General features: G+C 39.7%; 1 protein-coding gene across 5 annotated transcripts in view; it reads left to right on the top strand.

Moving 5' to 3' along the window:
• Positions 1 to 26,625, top strand: part of dock3 (dedicator of cytokinesis 3) — a 366,678-nt gene that overhangs the window by 318,548 nt on the left and 21,505 nt on the right. For 4 of the 5 annotated variants that reach the window (XM_033036842.1, XM_033036845.1, XM_033036844.1 and 1 more), the window contains 10 exons: positions 3,686 to 3,827; positions 4,287 to 4,453; positions 7,346 to 7,432; positions 8,686 to 8,865; positions 16,348 to 16,431; positions 17,303 to 17,419; positions 19,821 to 19,942; positions 21,168 to 21,276; positions 22,424 to 22,571; positions 24,976 to 25,091. In XM_033036842.1, coding sequence (XP_032892733.1) covers positions 3,686 to 3,827; positions 4,287 to 4,453; positions 7,346 to 7,432; positions 8,686 to 8,865; positions 16,348 to 16,431; positions 17,303 to 17,419; positions 19,821 to 19,942; positions 21,168 to 21,276; positions 22,424 to 22,571; positions 24,976 to 25,091 — 1,272 coding nt within the window. The remainder of the gene's footprint in view (positions 1 to 3,685; positions 3,828 to 4,286; positions 4,454 to 7,345; positions 7,433 to 8,685; positions 8,866 to 16,347; positions 16,432 to 17,302; positions 17,420 to 19,820; positions 19,943 to 21,167; positions 21,277 to 22,423; positions 22,572 to 24,975; positions 25,092 to 26,625) is intronic. The other variant, XR_004414644.1, reaches the window with a different exon arrangement.

Genomic DNA, 26,625 nt, shown 5'->3' with positions numbered 1-26,625 from the left:
GAGAAGATTACGGAGAGTCGGTATGTCAAGGAGGACTCTCTCGAACTTCTACAGGTGCACAGTAGAGAGCATGCTGACAGGTTGCATCGTGGCTTGGTTCGGCAACTTGAGCGCCCAGGAGCGGAAAAGACTGCAAATAGTTGTAAACACTGCCCAGTCCATCATCAGCTCTGACCTCCCTACCATCGATGGGACCTATCATAGTCGCTGCCTCAAAAAGGCTGCCAGCATCATCAAGGATTCACACCATCCTGGCCACACACTCATCTCCCCGCTGCCTTCAGGTAGAAGGTACAGGAGCCTGAAATCTGCAACATCCAGGTTGAGGAATAGCTACTTCCCCACAGCCATCAGGCTATTAAATTCAACTCAAACAAAACTCTGAACATTAATAGCCCATTGCACTTTATCTTTATCTGCTTATTTATGTGTGTATATATATATTCAATGGTATATGGCCACACTGATCTGTTCTGTATTTATTTATGCCTTCTATATTCTGTTGTGCTGAAGCAAAACAAGAATTTAATTGTCCTATCTGGGACACATGACAATAAACTCTCTTGAATCTCTTTGCCATCACCTACCTCAACAATCCTTTTGGCCCTGGAGGAACCTTTTGCACTGGAATATCTGGCTTCACCTTGACTCTGCTTCAGCCTGATGCATGCTAAGCCATAACACTCATTTCCTCCACTGCACCTTCTCATTGAAAGCTTTCTCTTCACACTCAACTAGACTTCTTTGTTTGCACCCTTTTTCTCATCGTAACCATCTCAATTTTTCAATATCCTACGTACTCAATCAGCATATAGTTTATTTTTCTCCAATAATTCAAGTAGTTCAGGGAAATTGCTGCTGCTATATCAGGCCTGATGCTGGGAAAATCTTAACTTTATGTTTTCATGTACATCCTGGGTAACTGCCCATGTGTCTGCTTAATAGTGAATGGTGTCTTCATAATTACCTATGATTTTCTTTCAGCAGAATATTGACATTCCTTGTATATTGACATTTATAACAAATCCACTGACTCCCACAGTTATTTGGACTAGACCTCATCCCACCCCACCTTTTGCAAAAAAATCATCCCCATTTCTCAATTTATTAATTTCCGTTGCATATACTTTCAAGATGAGGCTTTCCATTCCAGGACATCCAAGATGGTCCTTTTTCTTTTGTACACATGGTTTCCCCTCTGCTGTTGTAGATGGATCCCTCACCCTTTGTGTCTCATAGTCTACTTTTATCCTCCCCCAAGACAGGACAAGGATAGTGTTCACCTGGTCCTTACCTTTCATTGCACCAGCCTCCACATCCAACAAATCATACTCCCACCACCAGTCATATTTTCCCATCCCTACCCCTTTCTGCTTTCAGCAAAGGTCCCTCCGCAACCCCTTGGTTCACATCCCTTTCCACCCAAACCTCCCCTTCCAGGTACTTTCCCCTGCAACTGCAGGTGATGTAACATCTGTCTCCATTCCTCCTCCTTCACATCCATCCAGGGACTCCAGCAGTTCGTCCTAGTGAGAAAAAGGTTCATGTGCATCTCCTCTAACCTCATCTACCTCATCAGAAAGTTGTGAATTTATGGAATTCCCTGCCACAGAGGGCAGTGGAGGCCAACTCACTGGATGGATTTAAGAGAGAGTTAGATAGAGCTCTAGGGGCTAGTGGAGTCAAGGGATATGGGGAGATGGCAGACACGGGTTATTGATAGGGGACGATCAGCCATGATCACAATGAATGGTGGTGCTGGCTCGATGGGCCGAATGGCCACCTCCTGCACCTATTTTCTATGTTTCTATGTTTCTACTGCATTTGGTGCTCCCGATATGGCGTCCTTTACTTGGCGAGACTAGATGTAGACAAGGGGACCATTTTGCCAAACACTGGCGCTCGATCTGCCATGGCCTGCTGGATCTCCTATTTGCTAACCATTTTAACTCCCCTTCCCATTCCATGTTGACCATTCTGTCCTAGGCCACCTCTATTGCCACTAAGGCCACAAGCAAACCGGAGGAACAGCATCTCATATTCTTCTTGGGTAGTTTACAACCAAACAGTATGAACATTGAAGGTACACAAAATTGCTGGGGAAACTCAGCGGGTGCAGTAGCATCTATGGAGCGAAGGAAATAGGCGACGTTTCGGGCCGAAACCCTTCTTCAGACGTTTCGGCCCGAAACGTCGCCTATTTCCTTCGCTCCATAGATGCTGCTGCACCCGCTGAGTTTCCCCAGCAATTTTGTGTACCTTCGATATTCCAGCATCTGCAGTTCCCTTTTGAACAGTATGAACATTGAATTCTCCAATTTTAGGTAACTATCCTACAAACACACCCCCACCCCCCCTCCCCCCTCCCCCCTCCCCACAATCCCCCTTCCCCCCACTTTTTTTTTCCTCTCTCTTCCCTGTGTCCCAACTAGATGTGCACATCTATTTCTCCCTTTCCCCCCCCCCCCCCTGTATTCCTTCATGTTTAATGCCATTTTTATCCTTATCTCCAACTTTTTGCTTTTCATTGTCCAACCATCAGCCAATCAAAAGTCTTCCTCACCTATATCCACCTGCCACTTGCCAGACTTTGTTCCACCCCACCTCTCTTCCAACTTTCTTTCCCGCCCCCTCCCCCTAACTACAATCAGTCTGAAGTAGGGTCCCGACCTGAAACATCGCCTATCCATGTGTTCCAGAGCTGCTGCCTGACCTGTTGTTACTCCAGCATTTTGTGTCTTTTTTTGTAAACCAGCATCTGCATATTCCTTGTATCCCTTGGAATTTGTCACAGTTGCTATATATGTTTCATCAAAAAATGTATGTTTTGAGCACATATTTACTGAATATTTATCTGTGTGCTGTTTCAACTGGAAATAATTTATTTTACAGTCCCTGTGGTGAGATCTCTCCCTGGTGGTTGAATGTAGTTAGTACAGCAAGATTTGTCAAGTATCTTTTGTGAAATTACATGCAAGTATAGATCATTTGGCTCGTTGAGCCTGCCATTTTAAATTGAGCCAATTTGATAATGAAGCGGAATGGTGGCAACAGAAGCAGACCAACCTGGAATGTGCATCCCATTTTCACAAGCAACATCAACCTCTGCTGCCAAGAGCATGTGCATGCCAAATCAAGCTTGTCATTATCTGAAACCCACCAAGGTGAACAGGTGGCATCCTCGATCCCAAAGGACCACTGCTGATGTGCACTTCTGATAGTGGAGAATCTGGAGAAGCTGGGTTATTATCAGAGCAGAGATGTAATTTGAAATGGGCTTTCAAAATAATGACTGGTGTTGATACAAAAGTAAGGTGATATTGTTTGCAGAAATGATCAGTAATTAGATGGCATGATTATAACAAACGTACTGTGTGGCAGCTATATTTTAAATCACAAGTTCTGGCGATCTGGAGTTCATTTCTTAATATGAAAGTGGAGACACTTTCATAAGGTAATTGGATCTGTAGTAAGATTGCACCACATATCCCATACATTTAACATTTTGCTGTTCATTCAGATGAAATAAAGAAATCCAAACCATTATTCATTTTTCAATTGTACACGTGGTATTTTCTGTCTGCAGATTTTGTTTAGACTTCTGGTCTTTCTTCTCCTGTATTGAAATAGTTGTTGATGATTTCTTCATTCTAATACTTTCCATTTGTCTTTCTTCTCACTCCAGAACAAGGAATTTGTGTGCCGTGGTCATGACTACGAGAGACTTGAGGCCTTTCAGCAAAGAATGCTGACAGAATTCCCACAAGCCATTGCCATGCAACATCTCAACCAGCCTGATGACACCATCCTGCAGTCTGATGCACAGTGTATCCTTCACTTGATCAGGAGCCCCAGTAATAGTCAATAGTTAATTATTTCTAGACCGGACGATCCCTGAGCAAACCTGTTTTATCTCAGAAATCAATAGGAACTGAAAAGCTTCCTGCATCTCCTGTGGTTTAGAGTGAGGCAAAATTTGACAGCATTCCCTGCCCAGCTTCAGCATTTGAGCTCAGTTGTAATACCTAGTATGGTTGAATGGCTGACTTGGCGATTAGTCACATACTGTACAGGAAATAATGCCTGTTGTGCTGCAAGTACCGTTTCAGTCGAAAGTAGTACCTTCAGAAGAGGAAGATTAGACATGGTCCTAGTTGCTTGAATAATAAAGTATTGGCAATTAACCCAAAGAAATAGAAATTATCCAGCATTGGACAACGGACCTTTAAGTGTAAGATGATGGTCACATTTTTTTTCTGTACAGTTTTCTTTGACCTTGCTTTTAGATTTGCAAATATATGCAGTGTGCCCGATTCCAGAGAATGTGGACGTTCTTCAGATGGAAAGAGTTCCAGACCGAATTAAAAGCTTTTATCGTGTAAATAACGTCAGCCACTTTCGATACGACAGACCCTTTCACAAAGGTTCAAAGGATAAAGAAAATGAGTTCAAGGTAGGAGAAGTAACAATAAACCCTCCTGCTCCTGCTATTGGGCTACCCTTCTCTGCAGTCTCTGCAGACTCTGCAGACTGTTTAAGTCTCAAAGGAAGGTCAGGCAGGGTGAAGGAATATCGTAACACTGAAGAGCTAAAGTGTTTTTATTTCAATGTAGGGAATATTAAGGGGAAAGCAGATGGGACTATGATGTTGTGGCCATTATAAAAACATGGCTGCATCGGGAGACAACTGGCAAATCAATGTTCCGGGGTTTGAAAGTTTCAGACATGATCTAGAGAGATGGAGGAGTTGCACTTCTAATCAGGGAAACAGTCACAGTGGCACACAGAATAGATATACTGGAGGGTTTGTCAACTGAGGCAATATGGGTAGAGCTTTGAAATAATAAATGTGCAAGTACTCTAATGGAATTGTACGATAGGCTCCCCAATAGTAAATGGAAGATAGAGGAACACATATGTAGACAGATTAACAAAAGATGCCAAAGCAATAAGGTTTGCTCAGTGGGTGAATTTAACTTCCCCAATATTGACTGGGATTTGCCCAGTGCCAAGGGCTTAGATGGGGCAAAATTTGTAAGGTGTATCCAAGAGGGTTTCTTGAAACAGTATGCAGATAGCCCAACCCGAGAAGGGAACATACTGGACCTTGTGTTGGGAAATTAGCCTGGCCAGGTGACGGGTGATACAGTGGGGTTAACGATCATAACTCCATCAGTTTTAATGTGATAACAAGGATCTGCAGATGCTGGTTTATGCCAGACACACAATGCTGGAGTAACTCAGTGGGTCAGGCAGCAACCCTGGAGCACATGGTTAGGCGATGTTTCAAACTTCAGTCTGAAGAAGGTTTCCGACCCAAAATGTCACCTATCCATGTTCTTCAGGGATGCTGCCGGACCCACTGAGTTACTCCAGCATTTTGTGTCTATATGCTTCAAGATTGTTTTGAATAGGGAGAAGGCCGGACTTCGCGGGAAGGTACTAAATTGGAGTAAGGCAAATTACAATGTTATTACACAGCAGATCAGGAGGCTACACTGGGAGCAGTTATGTCCAATGGGAACAGTTATATATAGGCTAAGTCCACATCTGACATGGCCAATTGATCAAGTTCACAACTGGCATGTTCGAGTAAGGAGGAGGGATATGGAATGTGGGGAATCTGATACGATATGAATAGGAATATCAGTGTGGAGAATACTAGCCAGTTTTAGATGAAGAAAGAGGAGGTGTTGGGGGTCTTGAACATTAAGGTGCATTGATCTCCAGGACCTAATAGAATCTATCCTGGGTTATTAAGAGGAGATTGCAAGAGCCTTGACAAAGATCTTTACATCTTCTCTAGCCACAGGTGAGGTCCCGGAGAACTGAGGAGTAGCAAATGTTGTTCCTTTATTTCGGAAATAAATTAGAGAGAATCCAGGGAATTATAGGTCAGTGAGGCTCACATCAATGGTGAGGAAGTTATTGGAGAGGAGCCCCCATGCATTAAATGGAACTCAGAAGCCAGAGCTCCATGTGTTAAATAGAGTGCAGGATTTTGAGCCCCATAGTGTTAAGAGGAGGGCAGGAAGCTGGGTAGTGTTAGCAAGGAAGATCAAAAACCAGACCCCCGGTGTGTTAAAGGAAGCTGAACCAGAGTCCTGGTATATTAAAGGGAACACAGATACCACAAACCCTGGTGTGTTTAATGGAATGTGAAATCAGCATCTTGTGAGATAGATGCAAAACGGGTTGGGATTTCCAAAGAAATGGGTAATGGACTATCAGTGTTTTCCTGTCACAATTGTTTAAATATAAAGTTTTTTTCCTTAACAAGGAGATTTTATTCAATTAATCAGTTACAGAGTACTGAAAAGATCAAAACTGCACTGTAGTTTGCAAACATCAGTCATCAGATTACAACATTATTATCCTTATCCACAATCCCCTCGATTCCCCACGGCAACCAGCATTCACGGAAGACCTCCAGAGTTTCCATCCACACCGCGTGTTCCCTTTCCAGCAATCCTCAATTCCATTCCCAATGTATTGGTTAAGATGGCTATATCGTAAATCTATTTTCTAACATAATTATTCATTCAGAGACATTGCCCATTTATTTTTTCTCTGCCTCAGGTATTTACTTAAAACCTGTATTTCATAAATGAGCTCGAACCCAGCATGTAAATATTCATCCAGCAAAAAAAGAAATAGAGATCCTGACTGAATATCTCTCACCAGTACTAGGTCTTCTGAATGTTTTATGTCCAGTGTGTCTGTTAGAAGCCATTCTCTTCAAAGTCCTGATAGGCTGGTGGAGCAAAGAAATAGGTTGGTTAGAGTGACAAAGTGCTAAGTTAACTTATTTTATTAGGACATGAACTTCACAGACATCAGCTCATTTTCCCCTCTCCTTCCTATCGTCTGTTTAGTTGCAGAAAAACTAGACCTTTTCTGTTCAGTTTTGCATAAACCTAAATTTATCACTACAATTGTTTTGTAAAGTGAGTCATTAACAAGAGAAAAGCACACCAAAGGATTCATAATAAAACGGAATAATTTTAATTTAACTGTTTTAGCATTCTAGAAAACTACTGGATTAAGTGAAACTTCCAACTTCATTGGAGAGTAGGACTCTGAGGACAGTTAGTTGGGTGGTGTGGGCTGATAGGAGTTAACAAATACACCAATTTGCAACCAATTTCGTCAGCATTGCATGGCAATCATGTTTAAATTGTCTGCAAAATTACTGGAAAGCACCTTTCCACCTGTGGATGGAGCATAAAATGGTTTTCTGTATGTGCAATATTTAGGGATGTGAGAGAAAGAAATTTGAGATGTGCTAGGCCTGACAGGAATTGTCTGGTGGTAATGATTTTGTATCGTTCTGTCTCCTATCTAGAGTCTCTGGATTGAACGGACAACCTTGACCCTTACACACAGCTTGCCTGGGATCTCCCGCTGGTTTGAAGTAGAGAAGAGAGAAGTGGTAAGTTCTGCCTTCTAATGTTGATTGTATGTGTGATCTGTATTATTACCTTATTCTAACCCTTTCATCATGTGGCAAATTAATATTAAAGGTCAAGATCCATTGTACAGGATTCTTACAATGCTCAGAAAAGTAAGAATAGAGAAAAGTAGGAAGGCAGGAAAAACACTGCCGGTTCGTATATTTACATAATCACATTTTCGCTGATAAAATTTTGATTAAAGTAATCCTAAGAAGCAAGTTTATATGTAAAATAAACGACTTACCTTATGTTTTGTCCCGTACGTGAGATCCATTCCGTTGCCTGCGTTGACAGCGTTAGAAGTAGCTTTTTATTTTACTCCAGCGCTGAAATTGTCCCAAGTTTTTTTTAAATTCCGAGAAAGGCAGTCAGAACGATTATTCAGCATTAGGTAGTAGCCCGAGAAAATATATCTCGGACGGACAGGAGTAAACGGCATTTTAATCCTGCCCCCCCCCCTCAAAGGGGCCAAAGTCGCGCACACGGCCAGTGGCAGAACTGCAGCGGCGCTGAAGGTAAGTTTTGTAACATACCTACCATATCTTCTTCCCGATGGCAGCATGAAATGAGAATGTGGCCAATGTGGTGTGGGTCTCTGGTCATGCTGGCTGCCTTTTTGAGGCTGCGACTCCTGGAGATCCAGGATAATCCCTTCTTCCCTCCCACACACATTTCTCCCTGTTGCTGAATAACGGTTGCTGAGATGTATTTCTAAGGTAAAAAGTCTAAGTTTTTCCTCTGCATATTAACCTGGTGGGTGAAAGCCCTCCATTATTTTGTTAATTAGACAGTAAGACTGGCCAGGATTTGACTTGACCCCTGAATCTGGTCTTGGAATGTAGCTTATGAAGGGAACAGAGCTAGGATTGCCAACCAGTGAATATTCTCTTTCCCATGGAAGAATTCATGTTACTTTAGTGAGTGGTGGCTAAAATGTGTTCCTGTCCAGAAATTACTGTAAGGCCTTGTCTTTCACCATTACTGAATCCAACAAAACCACTGAGATCTCTGTATTTCTCCAAATATCACCTCCTCTGCATCTGATTTTGATTACTTCACCAGCGACAGCTGCCAACCACTTAAGTTTTGGAATTTCCATCCTAAATTTCCATAACTTTTCATATTTACGGCTGTAAAGAGTTCTTTAAAATCACTTACAAATCACCTTCATATACTTTGGAGCGATATCAACTCCAGTTTGTAATGTTTTATATCTGTTTTTGTTTTACAGGTGGAGGTGAGCCCTTTGGAAAATGCAATCTATGTTGTGGAGAACAAAAACCAAGAGCTGAGAACTCTCATCAATCAGTACCAGCACAAGCAGCTGCATGCTAACATTAATCTGCTCAGCATGTGTCTGAATGGAGTGATCGATGCAGCAGTCAATGGAGGAATAGCCAGGTACCAGGAGGTAAGGGTGAGCTGGAGCAGTCTCAGATTTGCACTCAGCCATTTTATCTATGATCACCAGATGCAAATGAGATTTCTGCAGTATTTCTATCTCATTTCTGACTGTTTGAACATTGCATCTAATGACTGGTACCTTCAAACCAAACTGATTAATTTCACAACTTTTATTTATATGCATGAATCCAAGCTAAATGAGGGCATTAGGTGATTAACCTGTAAGCCACTGAAACATACACAATATGAATCATAGAAACATAGAAACATAGAAATTAGGTGCAGGAGTAGGCCATTCGGCCCTTCGAGCCTGCACCACCATTCAATATGATCATGGCTGATCATCCAACTCAGTATCCCGTACCTGCCTTCTCTCCATACCCTCTGATCCCCTTAGCCACAAGGGCCACATCTAACTCCCTCTTAAATATAGCCAATGAACTGGCCTCGACTACCCTCTGTGGCAGAGAGTTCCAGAGATTCACCACTCTCTGTGTGAAAAAAGTTCTTCTCATCTCGGTTTTAAAGGATTTCCCCCTTATCCTTAAGCTGTGACCCCTTGTCCTGGACTTCCCCAACATCGGGAGCAATCTTCCTGCATCTAGCCTGTCCAACCCCTTAAGAATTGTATAAGTTTCTATAAGATCCCCTCTCAATCTCCTAAATTCTAGAGAGTATAAACCAAGTCTATCCAGTCTTTCTTCATAAGACAGTCCTGACATCCCAGGAATCAGTCTGGTGAACCTTCTCTGCACTCCATGGCAATAATGTCCTTCCTCAGATTTGGAGACCAAAACTGTACGCAATACTCCAGGTGTGGTCTCACCAAGACCAAGACCCTGTACAACTGCAGTAGAACCGCCCTGCTCCTATACTCAAATCCTTTTGCTATGAAAGCTAACATACCATTCGCTTTCTTCACTGCCTGCTGCACCTGCATGCCTACTTTCAATGACTGGTGTACCATGACACCCAGGTCTCGCTGCATCTCCCCTTTTCCTAGTCGGCCACCATAGAATAGCACCCTCAATCAAGTAGAACATAGTGATGCAAATAAAGAGATGGAATAGAGTGTACTTTCTGCTGGGCTTGGTTTAATTAATATTATAATTTATAGAAAAGTGCTAATGATACTAAAGGCTGATAAATACTCTGGCGCTAGTGGCCAACATCCTGGTGTTATCATTGAGGCATAAAGTTACACGGCACAGAATCAGGACCTTTAGCCAAATTAATCCATGCTGACCAAGGTACCTGCTGAGCTGACTCTCATTTGCCCACATTTGGCCTTTCTGAACTATTCCTATCCATTTATCTATTGAAATATTTTTTAACCATTCAATTTGATGAGAGCTGGGTGCAGAGAATGTGGATACAGTGGTTGTCATTTCCAAAATTCCCTAGGTTCTGGAGAACTTGAAGTGAACTGGAAAACAATAAATGCAGCACTGCAATTAAAGAAAGTAAGGAGAGAAAATCGGGAGCTACAGACCAGCCTGCCTAATATTAGTTGTCAAGGAAATGCAGGAAGACAGTAATTAGAAAATAATACAAAAATTAGAAAACCAAAACATGATTAGAGGCAATATGATTTTATGAAAGAGAATTCTGTTTATTGACTGTGAATATTTTGAATGTATAACTAGCATGGTCAATAAAGGTAAGTTAGTTAATGTTGTGTACTTGATGTTTAAGTGATTTGTGGAAATGAAAGGGTGGACCAGAGAACCGGAGGGAATGGTCCCTTTGGAATATCAAAAGAGTACAGGAAGGAAATAGAGAGCTTAGCAACACAGTGTCTGGACAGCAACCTATCCCTCAATAAAAGCAAGACGACGGAGCTAGTTATTGACTTCAGGAAGGATAGTGGCGTACATATCACAATCAGCATAATTAATACTGAAATGGAAATGGTTGCGAGCTTCAAGTTCCTGGGTGTAAATATTACCATCAATCTGTCCTGGTCTAACCAAATTAAAGCTATGACCAAAAAAGCTCACCAACACCTCTAGTTCCTCAGTACAATACCTCCAAAAGCCTAAAGTACCTCCAACAACTCTTACCAACTTCTACATATATACCATAGAAAGCATATTATCAGATTAAATCATAACTTGGTTTGGGAACAGCTCTGCCAAGACCACAAGAAATTGCACAAAGTTGTGGATGTAACCTGATCCATCACACAGATCAGATCCCCACTTTTGACTCCATCTACAATTGCACACTGCCTCAGGAAAGCAGACAACATAATCAAGGACCTTTTTCATCTCAGTCATTCCCTCTTCTCTTCACCCTCATTGGGCAGAATATACAAAAGCTTTAAAGCACATACAACCAATTCATAATTCTCTGAGAGGAGAACGTCCTCCTCATTTCAGTTTTAAGTAGGCTACACGTTACCCTGATATTTTGACTCACTAGTTTTAGACTCCTGTGCAGGAGAAAATTCCTTACATTATTTACATTATTTACATATTGCCTTATCTGATTAAATAAAGTTGCTTCTCAGTATTCTAAATTCAAGAGGATTGGAAGTGTCCAATCTACTCGATCTTTCCGCACTCTCAAAAATCCATCCAGGAACAGCTTTTTCTCCTCCGTTATCAGACTTCTGAACAGTATTCCATAAGCTATGATGTATTGTCGATCTTCCACTTGACCTCAATGTGGACATTGGACTTTTGGCCAAATGGCCTTACTTATTTTCGGTGATGGAAAATATGCAGCTAGGGGAGAAATTCTGTACATGGATAAAACTGTTATATACAAATCCCACGGCTAGAATATTTACAAACCAAAGGTTGTCATCTAAATTTAGCCTATCTAGAGGTTGTAGACAAGGATGCCCATTATCTCCATTATTATTTGCGCTTGCTATTGAGCCACTGGCAGAAAAAGTAAGGGGGCATCCGGAAATACATGGGTATAACACAAAGGACACAGTGAATAAAATTTCTCTATACGCAGATGATGTATTAATTTACATTACAAAACCAGAAATTAGTATTCCAAACTTATTAAAGTTAATAACCCAATTTGGTTCACTTTCAGGATACAGAATAAATTGGAATAAAAGTGAAATTATGCCAATAAGGGAACATAACAAACAGATAATACAACAATTTCCATTTAAAATAGTAAATGAAAAATTTAAATACCTAGGTATTTATGTAACTAAGATATATACATCATTATTTAAAGCAAATTTTCCCCCATTACTGAACAAACTACATAAGAATATTCAATACTGGAAAACACTTCCTATCTCAATGGTAGGCAAAATCAATGCCATAAAAATGATTTTTTTACCGCAAATATTATACCTTTTTCAGACAATTCCGATATATTTGGCAAAAATTTTTTTTTTTAAATTGGACTCTATTGTTAATGATTTTATCTGGGATTATAAGAATCATAGGATAAACAAAAGACACTTGTGTAAATCAAAAATAAATGGAGGCTTGGTTTTACCCAATTTTTTGTTTTATTTCTGGGCAGTTAACATTAAAAATATGAATTTCTGGTTGGAAGAAATAGATCATCAACCAGACTGGTTAAAAATGGAAAAGGAAGATTGTTTACCTTTTGATATCGGTTCGATATTATTTGCTACGTCTAAATTAAACAAAAAAATTTATAGGGAAAACCCTATAATATTTAGTGCTATACGAATTTGGAAACAATTAAAAAAGACATTAAAATTAGATAATTTATCACTTTTTCTTCCAATTGTGAATAATCCTTTGTTTAAGCCTTCATGGTTGGACGGGGGTTTTACACAATGGAAGAATTATGGAATTAAAAATATGGGACAACTTTACAAGGAAGGCACTTTTCTGACATTTCAGGAGTTGCAACAGACTTATGGACTTCGAGGAAATGATTATTTCAGATATCTTCAACTTAGAGATTATGTAAAATCGAACTCCCAAAATTTTCGAATTAGAAATTCAGAAATTCTTGATGAATGTTGGAACAAACATCCTAACACAGAAAAATTAATATCTTATATATATAATATCTTATTAGACAGTGACATTCCTTCGACGGACTTACACAGACAAACATGGGACAAAGAATTAAATCAAGTAATAACGAAAGATACTTGGGAAGAAAGTTTGCAACACATACATCAGTGTTCACTAAACGCCAGACATTCTCTAATACAATTTAAAGTAATACATAGGTTACATTATTCAAAAACAAAACTACATAAAATTTTTCAACATATCTCACCTATATGTGATAAATGTCAACATTTAGAAGCTACATTATCTCATATGTTTGCAAACTGTATAAAAATTAAAAAATTCTGGGTAAATATTTTTAGTATAATATCTAAAGTAACCAGCACACAATTGGACCCAGATCCAAAATTAATAATACTCGGAATATTAGAATTAAATCAAACACTTAGAACAACACAAAGAAACTTTATTGATTATAGTTTAATAACAGGAAAAAAATTAATTCTAAAATTTTGGAAAGGCCCTACGGCCCCCACAATCAAAATGTGGATTATAGAAATGACGGAGACCTTAAACGTGGAAAGAATCAGATTTTCCCTGTTGGACAAACAGGAATTATTTGTTGGAACATGGTCTCCTTTTATTGATTATTTAAAGGGTCAGAATGGTTCAGCACAGGAACCTGACTAGCACGCGGGCTAAAGAATGGATGAAATACTATACTCTGAAATGTACGAATATATCTCGAATGAAGTCTTTTTTATTTTAATAAATTTTTCCATTCTTCTTTAACTATCTTTTTCCTTTTTTTCTTTTTTTTTCTTTTTGTTTTTGTTTTTCTTCTTTTTCTTTTATTTCTTTACTTCATCTATCTCTTTAGTTCTATCTAGTTTAAAAAAAAAAAAAGGCAAAAAGTATTGGAGACAATGTAATAATAATTGACAATATTATCAATTCAAAAATGTAAGTGTAATGATGTAAATAGGTTATGTACCTATGTACCTATGTACCTATCTCCAATAAAAAAATATTTTAAAAAAAATAATAAATAAAGTTGCTTCTCAGTATTCTAAATTCAAGAGGATTGGAAGTGTCCAATCTACTCGATCTTTCCGCACTCTCAAAAATCCATCCAGGAACAGCTTTTTCTCCTCCGTTATCAGACTTCTGAACAGTATTCCATAAGCTATGATGTATTGTCGATCTTCCACTTGACCTCAATGTGGACATTGGACTTTTTCTCTGGAAAACTATATTCTGCACTCTGGTATTTTTTCTCTTTGCTCTGTGTTACTGTGTATGGCTTGATAGTTTTCGTATCTAATATTACCTGATTTGATTGGATAGTGCGCAAACAAAATCTTTTCACTGTATATATGACAATAATAAACTAATACCAATACGAATACCAAGAAGGAAAAGGCAAAATACATCTTGTGATAGAATTCCATTGCAGAGGAAATCAGACAGGATGATACATTGAATTTGGAGGTTGATGAAGTGCAGGTAAAGAAAAAGAAAGCCCTTTTATCTAATATGAAAGAGGGGAAAGCAGAAGTGTGGAAATAGAGGAGATGTGGTTGTCAAATGTGGTTGAGAGGAAGCCATGGTTAAGGAACAAGGAAGTCTATCTTAAATATATCCGGTCTTGACATAAGAATAGATGTGATGGAGTTGGAGAAACTGGGAGAATAGAATTGAATTATTTCATGGAGCAAAGTGGAGGCCATATAGTCGAGATAGCTGTGGATGTCAGTGGGCTTATAATAGCTTTTGATAGCTAACCATTTCCTCAGTGTACGAGATTTCAAGATGGAGAACCCATGTGGGAATGCAGAGCAGATATGGGCAGCAAGGTTTATGAAATATTTGAGTTCTCTACAGTGTAAGAAGCACCACCAATAAAGTGATTAGGGTAGTGAAAAAAGAGTTGACAAGGGGAGCCTGAGTAGGAATGAAACAAAGACTATTCCATGTATCTAACAAAGAAAAGTGCATATTTTGCATCCATGTAAGTACCCACAGCCACACCTTTGAGTTGCAAAAGTGATTAGAGTTGGAGAAGTTGTTTGATGTAATAACAAGTTAAATTAATAGTTATAAATATTATGTCATTAAGAAGAAAAAATGAGCATTGGCCTTTTGTAGAAGTGCAAAATGGATTTTTGAGAGTGCGGAAAGATCGAGTAGATTGGACACTTCCAATCCTCTTGAATTTAGAATACTGAGAAGCAACTTTAATTAATCAGATAAGGCAATATGTAAATAATGTAAGGAATTTTCTCCTGCACAGGAGTCTAAAACTAGTGAGTCAAAATATCAGGGTAACGTGTAGCCTACTTAAAACTGAAATGAGGAGGACGTTCTCCTCTCAGAGAATTATGAATCTGAAATTCTCAAAACGAGGGAACTCTTGGAGTCAAAACATATTCAAGGCTGAGAAAGCAAGCTGGTCATATTGACCTGGAGTTTCCAGTTGAATGCATTGTTCCTTTAGTAGTACATTTCACCATTAATTGATAAAGCTGAGCAAATAATCACATAATTATAAGTGTAAGTTCAGTACAAATATTCACAGAATTTTAAGTGTAACGTATGTGCTGCATACAAAATGCTGGAGTAACTCAGCGGGACAGGCAGCCTCTCTTGATAGAAAGAATGGGTGATGTTTCAGGTCAAGTCCCTTCTTAGAAGGGTCTCAACCCGAAATGTCACCCATTCCTTCTATCAAGAAAGGCTGTCTGTCCCGCTGAGTTATCCAGCATTTTGTGTCTATCTTCGGTCTATCTACAGTTTCTTACGTATATGTGCTGCAGAGTTTGAACTTATGTGACATTTTGTTTTGGTTCAAAGCCATTAATTAAAATCTGATCCCACCCAAAGGTCAACCATGAATGACCTTGATAAAATTTATAATTGCTGGAAGGTTCTGATGATTGCAACCTTTGTGGAAGCATGAAAATGAAGCTGATTCTTTTTGACACAAGTTAAGTTTTTTAATATAATTTCTTAAATTTGAGCACAGTCTTAAATTTACAGACTACACCAAAAAAAAGATAAAAGGTTCTGTGAAGTTTTTTGAAGTTACTTTTAATTATTGAAAGAAAGATTATGCATAATTGATGGATGCTACTGATTTAAAATATTTATTCATTTGAATAACCCTATTTTAAACAAACTGAACGATTACTGTTATGCATAATTAATGGCTGGCCACTAATTAAAAATGTTTATTCATTTGAATAACCCATTTTAACCAAACTGAACTATTACTGTTAAATATATAAAATAAATATATAAACAAATTTTTAAATTATCTTCCAAAATACTGATTGTATTGATTCATGGTAACTTTTACATTATGAATGAGTTAGAGCAGATATTTGGGGGAGAAAAATGTTACTCAAACCTAATGTAATTTGGGCACAGTTTGTGTTTAGATTGCTGGTTTCACCCTACCCTAATCCTGCAAATACTAGAATCTTGATAAAATGTTTAATTTTCTTTCCTCTTGACAGGCATTTTTTCAAAAGGAATACATAGTGAGTCATCCAGAGGACAGTGAGAAGATTAACCAGCTGAAGGAACTGATGCAGGAACAGGTACTGTATTCCCTTCTGTTCCTGCATCTGCATGTCTGCCTCTGCATCTCATAGTTTCATAGTCTTGTACAGCAGAGAAACAGGCCCTTTGGTTCATCACATATATAACCTTTACAATGTCAATCTATACTAATCCCCACTTGATTGCATTAATTCCATATCCCTCTGTGCCTTGCCTATTCAAGCACCTGTCTAGATGGCTCTTGAATGGTGTTACCTTCCTCCCTCCACTGACAGTTTATTCTAGGTATTAACTATTCTTTGTAGGAAAAAACTTCCCTCAGATTCCTTTTAAATGTCCTCCCCTTAAAACTAGATCCTCCCATAGAAACTAGGCATCCCTTTTCACCATTGGAAACAGACTTTGGCTATCTCTCCTATCTGTGTCTTTCATAATTTTTCAAAGCATGGCCTTACCAATGTTTTGTAGACCTATAACATGATGTCTCAATTCATGTACCGAATGCCTCGGATTAAGACAACCATTCCATATGCCGCCTTCACCACCCTGACTATCTATGTTGCCACTTTCAGAGAGCTATGTACTTGAACATTTTAATCACTTTATTTGACAACATTCGCCAGTGCCCTGACATTCACTGTATATGTCCTGATCTTACTTGTACTTCATACTTGTCTTAGTTAAATTCTATTTACCCACTTTTCTAGTTGATCACTATTTTGTTATTACATCAGACAAACTTCTTCATTGTCCACTATACTACCAATTTTGGTGCCATCTGCAAACTACTCATGCCATCTATATGACGAGCTAAATTAAAATGGATCACAGTGATCATGAATTTTGGTTCATGGAGTGTCTCCGTTTGATTTTTAATAAATAGGCATTTTATGTGATTGTTGCCCACAGGTTCATATTCTTGGAGTGGGTTTAGCGATTCATGAGAAGATGGTACATCCAGAAATGCGGCCACTGCATAAGAAGCTTATAGATCAGTTCCAAATGATGAGATCCAGCCTTTGTCATGTGAGTATTAATGCCACTGACAAAAGGGATGAGATTGAATGAAAATGCCTTACACCATTTTTTTTACTTTGTTCATCGCCCGTTTTTTTCAAGTTTGTCGAGCCAGAGTAAAAATTCCTTCCACACAGTGCACAGCAGTAGTTCAGCTTCTTTGGCGGCCTCTCCCAAATTCTTAACCTCTACCATTGAGTAGGACAAGGGCAGTAGTTACACAGAAATTATTATCGCAATCAAATATCACTCCAAATCCAAGGCCATCCTGACTTGGACTTACACTGATATTCCTTTATTGCCCACCGACAAGGGTTATGATTATGAAGGTTTACAAAAGTGCTGGAGAAACTCAGCGGGTGCAGCAGCATCTATGGAGCGAAGGAAATAGGCAACGCTTCGGGCTGAAACCCTTCTCCAGACTATGATGACCATGATTATGAAGCTTTCTGGAGATAAAACAAAATTGTTTAGTTAAAATAGTTTTTATATTTTAGAAAAGAAAATGCAGAAAGATGATAATGAACTGATTTGGTGGGTATAAAATAGTAAAAGGAATTCAATCTGGACAAGTGTTCAGTAATGTATACATGGAAGACAAACAAGCCAAGAGGATAAGTGAAAAGATACCAACATGTGTAGAGGGAAAGAGCAATCTCAATGTACATGTTCACAGATTCCCAAAAGTAACAAGACGTCATATTAAGAAACAGCTCTTCTTTTTTTAATAAGACATTGAATGTAAGAGCTTGGTGGGAATGTTGGAATGCTGGAACTTTGCAGAATATGCTAACACAGATTTAACATATTGTATACAATTCTGATCATCGTACTACAAGAAAGACATGCAGTATTAAAGATAAAAATGTTGATAATATTGTTGGGGTTGGAAAATATTAATTATCAGAGATAACCCTACCTTGGAATTTCAATTAGTTTCAGAAAATTAATATTCTATGGTGGGGTTGTTTTTTCTCTACCAAAGGAGGTAATCTAAGAGAGTTATACAAAATTATGAGATATCCGGGAAGATTGAACAACAAGGATTTATTTTCCATCTGAGAAGTGATTGATACCTGGGGATGCGCAGAGGAACATGGAGGTGTCGAGGAAAATGTTTTCACTCGGATTGAAGAAGTCTGGCACACTGCATAAAATGGTGTTGGTGGCTGAAACACTCATCAGTCACATTTAAAAGGTTTTTAAATGAGAATCTGAAGAGCTATGACCTACAAGGCTGGGAAGTGAAAGAATCAAACAGTCTACAGAACTTTTAGACAGCATGAATATGACGGACATTTGTCATTGAGTCGTTCAGCACAGAGACAGTTCCTTTGGGCCATCGCATGGGCATTGACCATCACGTACATCTACACTAAGCTCACTTTGTTTACTACTGCACAAGACATAAAATGCTGAAGTAACTCAGTGGGTCAAGCAGCATCTTTGAATAGGGGATGTTTCAGGTCTGGACCCTTCTCCAGACTGATTATGTTGTTGGTGGTGGTGGTGGTGGGGGTGGAGGGGGTAGCTGGAAGAGACCAGGACCAGGGCAAAGACAGGCAAATGATAAGTGGATACAGATGGTTGGATAAAGGTCTGAGATGAAAAGACAAAGGTGACATAAGGATACAAGAAGTGCAAATTGTTTACACCAGGAAGTTGGAATGGAAGGAGAGAAATGGGTGGAAGTCCAGGTTGGGTACTGGGAAGAGAGGAGGGAGAAGGCAGGGGCAGAAAAAGAGGGTGCTGTTGGAGGTTGGAGAATTCAATATTCATACCGTTTATAAGCTACCCAAGTTCCAGTTTGCATGTGGACTGCTCTCCACGAAGTCTCACTGACTCGATGGTCAGTAAAATTCTATATCGCAATAGGTCTATGATTCTCCACATACTGCAACATTCTTTTTAGTTGACCACATTCTCAGCGTGCATGATTAATCTCTTGAATAAGTGAATAAAGTGAAATGTACCTCTGCAAGAAACCAAAGTGTATTAACATTCTGGTTGGGTTTTAACTGTTTCTAGGGATTTGCATGTGTCAGATTAAACTGATCTCAATAGGTGTGAATCAACTAGGGTCAGGATTCAGCCTGTGTTTAGCATCACTACTGCAGAATAACCTGTACAACCACACAAAAAACCACGCATCTGGTAAATGCCTAGAAAATCTTAACGGTACTGAGAACGGGTTGAAGGAAGCACTGTGCTGCATTATTGTCCAAGTACGGAGTTGCCTGTGATACAACGGCAACCTCCTTAGAGTGACGTTACAGTGTTTCTTCAGTTACAAGAGATACACAGTTAATTCTGTAGGCATTCACCTATATAAAAACATCTCAGCAACCTTATGATACCATGTGTACAGAAAGCTAAGATCATTGAGTTTTCCATCTCATCTTTTATATAGGATCTTCCTGGAATGGACAAGATCAGTCCTATTTGCTCTGGTTCAAGTACACCACGTGGAAGCCTCATGTCTGGTCATAATCCCATGAGTCCAGAAACTATCAAGCTCATGCACAGGCACAGGTGAGTGAGACAAGTGAAGCTGTACATCAACGAGGGCAGAAAGAGACTGGTGTGCCAGTCTGTATACAGACTAAGAAAAGGGGAATGGGCATCCAGCATGCACACCAGCATGAGCATGGAGGCCATGTGCCTAAATTGCACATAGTCATATATATGGAAGACTGGTAATATATGTTTATCGTCATCATTTATATTCGCTGTGAGAAAATTTCTAGTCTGTGGTTAAATATTAAATTATTATTTCTGATGCAATTAAAAAATAATCTGTTATGTTAGTTCATTGATTGTAAGTCAGGAAGGGACCCGTGTAAATTGAAAACAAAAACACTCGGCAAGACAGATGACATCTATAGAGGGAGAAACAGACTTAACATTGTAGATCCAACACTCTTCATCACAATGAAATATAAATTCAACTTTTGAGTTCCATTCTTAACACACGTGTCACTGAGACAATGGATCTCTACAGCCCAAACTAAATTGCTGATTTGATGCAATATGAGTGCCTTTTGTTGCCATGAGAGAATAGTTAGGGGTTAACCTTGTCAATTTGTGATGTGGATCACAAAGAGACCACATAGTAGCATAACTAGGCCATTCACCCATCAGTCTGCTCCGCCATTATCATGAGTGATCTATATTTCCCTTTCAGCCCCATCCTCCTACCTCCCTATAACAGAGGTTATGCCCTTACTAATCATGAAATTATCAATCTCTATGTTTAAAATCCCAATTACGTGGCCTCCACAGCTGTCTCTGAATAATTAGATTTTGAGGGAATGTTAGTCAGAACAGTGGCTGCACAATGCAGCATTTACTTAATATGCTTTGTCAGTGGGCAAAGAACTCACTGAAGACAGTGATGCTGCCAACCAAGCCAAACTGAGCAGATGACTTTGATGTTTAAGAAGGAACTGCAGATGCTGGAAAATCGAAGGTACACAAAAAAGCTGGAGAAACTCAGCGGGTGCAGCAGCATCTATGGAGCGAAGGAAATAGGCAACGTTTCGGGCCGAAACCCTTCTTCAGACTTTGATAATCACTTCCAACATTTGGAAGGATGAAACAGCTGGATCAATGCCTGGATTAGTTTTGTCTTAGGAGTGTGCTTGCTTAGATTCAAGGCATAGGTGCATTGGGGATGCTGGGAAGGGATTGCTTGGTGTAAAGTGATATTCTGTTTCATTGATTTCTTCAGCCCCCTGAATCTGATTGTCTCCAACAGGCACTCCTCATCGTCATTATCCTCACAAACATCCAGTGAGGTTGGGAATCTTGTCATCCTCCCAGACGGGATAGCTGGCGAAACCCCAGATGACCTTTACCGCATGCAGGTATAACAGTTCCCTGTAATGTATAGGTATGATATCCAGTGACTGTTGACAAGAGTTATATCCCACTATAAATTCCAGCTGCAAATCAGTTCAACTTGCAAATAAATCCCTGTCTGTACTCCAGAACTGATAGTGGTTTTGGGCCTCTCTGAGCATGGGAATGTATACATGTCATGTATGAGAGGAAGAAGATGAGGCGAAAACTCTGTAGAACTCTCCCTCTCTGTTTTTCCCTCACTTTCAGGGTTGTCTGATGTAATTATTGTGGCTGCCACAGAGTGTAAATGTTAAGGCATTGACTTACCTCCCAGCAGTCAATATGATCTGGCAGCTGCAATCTCTGCATTAACCTGCTACAGGAAATACACAGGCATAATCTTAACAAAGGAAAAAGGTTGCAAAAGATAAATAAATGTCACCATGTTATGAGTATGCAACTGAGCAGTAGGGCCAACCACAGCATCATTTAGTGCACCAAAAATGAGTGAAATTCAATTACCAGGCTACGTACATCAACATTTTAAATTAGCTTCTTGTAGTATTACACCGAGTTTGACGGCAGAAGGCAAAAAAATCCTCCTTGTCATGATACTGTAGCATAACCATAGCATACTTTTGTTAGAGGTGAAAGGAGCATTGTTAAATTATTATCTTTCTCCACAAGTCTGATTACAAATAGTTGAACAAGGAATATTGTATCCGATCTTAATGACCACGCAGAAAAAATATATATCAACCACGGTTCAATCCAACACCAGCTTCCTGGAGGCACAGTGTTATTATCATGGTTTGAAGTAAAAGTATATATTTGACGGTAGGATAGCCTGTTAATGCTCATGGTTTACAACAATGCGTGGTTATTTTGATAATACCCCAGAGGAATTATCCATATTTCTCAAAATATACATCATCAAAGATCAGTGGCTTCAGAAGATGTAAAGGCAAATTTGTGAAAGTGGGATATGAATTCCCCAAAATTTCTCCATGCGTTCAATGGGAAATCTATAGTTTTATTGGACAACTTGGCTTATGAGTAATGAGCGGCAGAGCATCCAAATCTTCTATGAGTCCGTCTTTCACTTTTTCAATCCCTTTCAGGGTTCCCTGATGCATTCTTTCTTTCTGCCACTCGCTCTACTTTTTACAGCTTGCTTATGCTAACACCAAGTTCCAGGGCTCCATGACAAATGTCTCTGTTTTGTCGTCGTGCCAGGCAAGTCCATCCACTTCTAGCCTGAGTTCCACACACTCTGCCCCTTCACAGATGATCAACTCAGCCCCATCAAGTGCTCGAGGTAAGACTTTTTAATTCAGTATTTATCAAGGCATGGGCCAACTAATGAGTAAGCTGTCTTGTCTTTTAACAACTATTTCTATACAATGTGCAGCCGATAGCCCAAGTTGACTTCACTCTGTTTTTCTTTCTCCTATCATTTGAAATTAAAGGATTATGGCAAAATAAGAAATGAAACAAAAACATTGGAGTATATTTCTTGAATTTAACATTGAAATTTAATGTAGTGCATATGCATTGAAATTCTAATACATATATAGCAGGCAGTCCAGAGAATAGTTGCAATGTTTTATAACCAAGTTGTATTTAATCTGATTGTCCTTTTTAAAACCACTACTTAATATTTTGTCTTGGAAAGTGATCTTAATGAAACTTCTGAGTAATATAGACTCCCAAGTCCATTAAAGACCTAAATTTCCTCCAAAATTTAGGTTTTGGTTCATCAGCAAGAAATCTATATTTCTTTTCAAAGTTTATTTTACATCAGTACCAAAGTGTAAAGTTTGGCCCTGGATTGAAGACTCGTGAGAGTGAGATTGTGCCTTTACTCTTTCAAAGACATTAACATGTGTAATCAATCTTAAATTTGTGTTTATTGTATGTTTTGTTATTTATTGTTACTGTGTATGACTGCAGGCAACGTAATTTCGTTCAGACCGAAAGGTCTGAATGACAATAAAGGAATCAAATTCAAATTCAAATTCAATCACCAAGACAATATTGAACACAAAACATTCAGAGGGGTGGAACTCCTAATAACTGCCTTTGGAAGGCACTGCTCCTCTTCCATACAAAGCTCTAGTTCCATGTTTGGATACAGCATACTGTGCAAATAAACAAAAAGGCAAATTTGAGGGTTGAAACTTTTACCCACTTCAATCACACAATTGTATTAGTGGGCCAGATGGGTGTTAGGATGTGGAGGAGGTGGTTGGTGGGAGGTGGCAGAGGAAGCTAAACAAATTAAAGACCAACACATCACACAAAGCTTGCCATTTGCTTTTAACAGGGAGTTGTGTGGAGTGTGTTGCCCATGTTTCAGAACGGAAGAGTATTTCATTGTTTTCTTTCAATCAGTTTCCTTCGGCGTAGCCTTGGTTAATTTGAACTCAGAACTCTGAAAATATATCAGCAAAATAATGTGGACGCTCCAACAAGTTATCATTTTTTCTCATTATGGAGAAGAGCAGAATCACGCACGAGTCCTGTATGTCCGCAGAGAGGCCTTCAACCTCGTTCTTTTCTTCTATTGTTTCTATCCAAATCCTTAATCTCTCACTCTCTGTTGCTGAGGACTCTCTGATTGTCTTTGCCGACCCCTAGTTTTATAGCTTGGCAGCTAGTTTTGGCTATTAAGCAGGAAACGTGTAAATAATTTTCATACAACATGCCAAATTTACAAGAGCCTCCACATTCCTAGTTGGGTTTTGGATATGATCCTTATTTGTGAAATTTAGATATCATATAGCGCCAGATCTGATGATGATGCCCAAGACACCAATACAGATCAATCCATCAGAAGAAATGTTAAATCACATTGTAATGATCAGGAGATGGAGTTCAGGGTGCTTCTATTAACACACCATAGCAGCCACCTCCTAACACTAGTAAAATCAGTGGTGCAAGTCACAGTCACACAGTTACTAAATGAGTTCCCCAATGAGTACGAGTTCCCTTCCTTCTAAACTTGTCTCAGTAAATGGCCAGTGGCTAGTACAAACAAGAAAGGACTTTCAATGATTTAAAAAGACACGAAAAAAGCAAGTGATAACCACTGTTCATTTCTGTTGCACATGATCTTGACTGTAACCATACTGCAGATCACTAGTGCCAGCACCGAGACTAACGGAACACCCAGTGCACATCCCATCACCAACAACCATTTCTCTCTGCCTCTCTCCCTCCCTCCCTTCCTCTCACTCTCTCTCCCCTCCCCCCTCTCTCTCTTCCCCTCTCTCTCTCCCCCCTCCCCCTCTCTCCCCCCTCCCCCTCTCTCTCGCTCTCCCCCTCTCTCTCCCCCCTCCCTTCCCCCTCTCCCTCGCTCTCCATCTCTCTCCCCCCTCTCTTTCTCTCTCCCCTCCCTCTTTCTCCCCCCCTCCCTCTCTCTCTTTCTCCCCTCTGTCTCTCTCCCTCTCCCACTCTTCCTCTCCATCTCTCTCCCCCTTTACTATCTCACCCTTCTTCTTTGTTTCATCTTTCCTGGTCCTTTGATCTTTCCCTTTTCTTTCTCGTCTTCTTTTGTCTTCTTTATACAGTCTCCCTAATATCTTTTCTATGTATTAATCAATACTTTTTGTTTGGCCCATCTCTCCCTTTTCCCTTCCTTTCCATATTTTTTTTCTGTTTTGTGTTTTTTAATCTATTTTGATTTTTTTTAAACTGTTTAGCATTCTGTTTATGCACAGGATCCCCATCATTGTCGGATAAATATCGTCACTCAAGGGACATTATGATGTTGCTGCCTCCTCACAGGGACAGACCAAGCAGTGCCATGTATCCAGCTATGATGGAGAATGGACAAGTAAGTTTCTTGAGATATGTCAAGGGAATGTTGCTCGGTTTCTTACGAACATCATACTTTAGACCTCATAGATACAGCGCAGAGACAAGCCCTTCGGCCCACCATGTCTGCGCCAACAAGTGATCCCCATACACTAGCACTATCCTACCCATTAGGGACAATTTTACCAAAGCCAATTAACCAACTTTGGAGTGTGGGAGGAAACCGGAGCACCCGAAGAAAAGCCACACGTTCACAGGGAGAATGTGCAAACTCCATACAGAGAGAACCCATAGTCAAGATCGAACCCGGCTTTCTAGCGCAGTAAACAAAGGTATAGCGAACTATACCATTGCACCACTGTGCAGTAATGCCACAATGCTAATTTAGTAAACTCAGATACATTTGAGAAAACTGAATTGGAACCACATTTCCTGATAATATGAAGAAGGCAAATAGGCTAATCAAGTCTATGAATGTAGAACATTGGACATAACACAGGTCAGCATGGGAACAGGCCCTTTGGCCCACAATATCCACCTGAACATGATGCCAAGTTAAACTAATCTCCTCTGCCTGTACATGATCCATATCTCTCCTTTCCATGCCTATCCATGTGCTCATCCAATAGCCCTTTAAAGTCCATTATCATATGTGACAATAGACAATAGGTGCAGGAGCAGGCCATTTGGCCCTTCAAGCCAACACCGCCATTCAATGTGATCATGGCTGATCATCCCCAATCAGTACCCCGATCCTGCCTTCTCCCCATATCCCCTGACTCCGCTATTTTTAAGAGCCCTATTTAGCTCTCCCTTGAAAGTATCCAGAGAACCTGCCTCCACCGCCCTCTGAGGCAGAGAATTCCACAGACTCACCACTCTCTGTGAGAAAATGTGTTTCCTCGTCTCCGTTCTAATGGCTTACTCCTTATTCTTAAACTGTGGCCCCTGGTTCTGGACTCCACCTGCATCGGGAACATGTTTCCTGCCTCTAGTGTGTCCAGGCCCTTAACAATCATATGTTTCAATATGTTTATATGTGCTGCCTCCACCATCCATGGCTGTGCATTTCAGGAACCAACCACTCTCTGATGATCAAGTGGAGGAGTTTCTGGAACTAAGGAGTAAACTGAAAAAGGAGATCAGAAGGGCTAAAAGTGGCCAGGAGATAGCTCTGGCGGATAGTATTAAGGACAGTCCCAATAGATTTTATAAATACATAAGTGGGAAAAGAATAACTAGCGAGAGAGAGTGGGACCTCTCAAGAATCAAAGCAAATCATTTATCCATTATCTTTATCCTTATTCTCCTACCAATCACCTAAACTAATTTAAAGTAGCCAACTAACCTACCAGTCTGCATCTTAAAATGTTGGGGTGAGCTGGAGAACCTGGAGGAAACTCATGCCGTCACAAGAGGGAATGTTCAAACACCATGCAGACAGCACCAGAGGTCAAGATTAAACTCGGGATTGCTTGAACAGAGAAGCAGCAACTCTACCCACTGCACTACTGCATTCCCCTAATCACTTGTTTCAACTCATGATTTCATGT

This window comes from Amblyraja radiata, chromosome 18 (assembly GCF_010909765.2).
Source record: "Amblyraja radiata isolate CabotCenter1 chromosome 18, sAmbRad1.1.pri, whole genome shotgun sequence".
Taxonomy (NCBI): domain Eukaryota; kingdom Metazoa; phylum Chordata; class Chondrichthyes; order Rajiformes; family Rajidae; genus Amblyraja; species Amblyraja radiata.
Note: the sequence above shows the minus strand (reverse complement) of the source record. Positions and strands in the feature narration are given on the sequence as shown.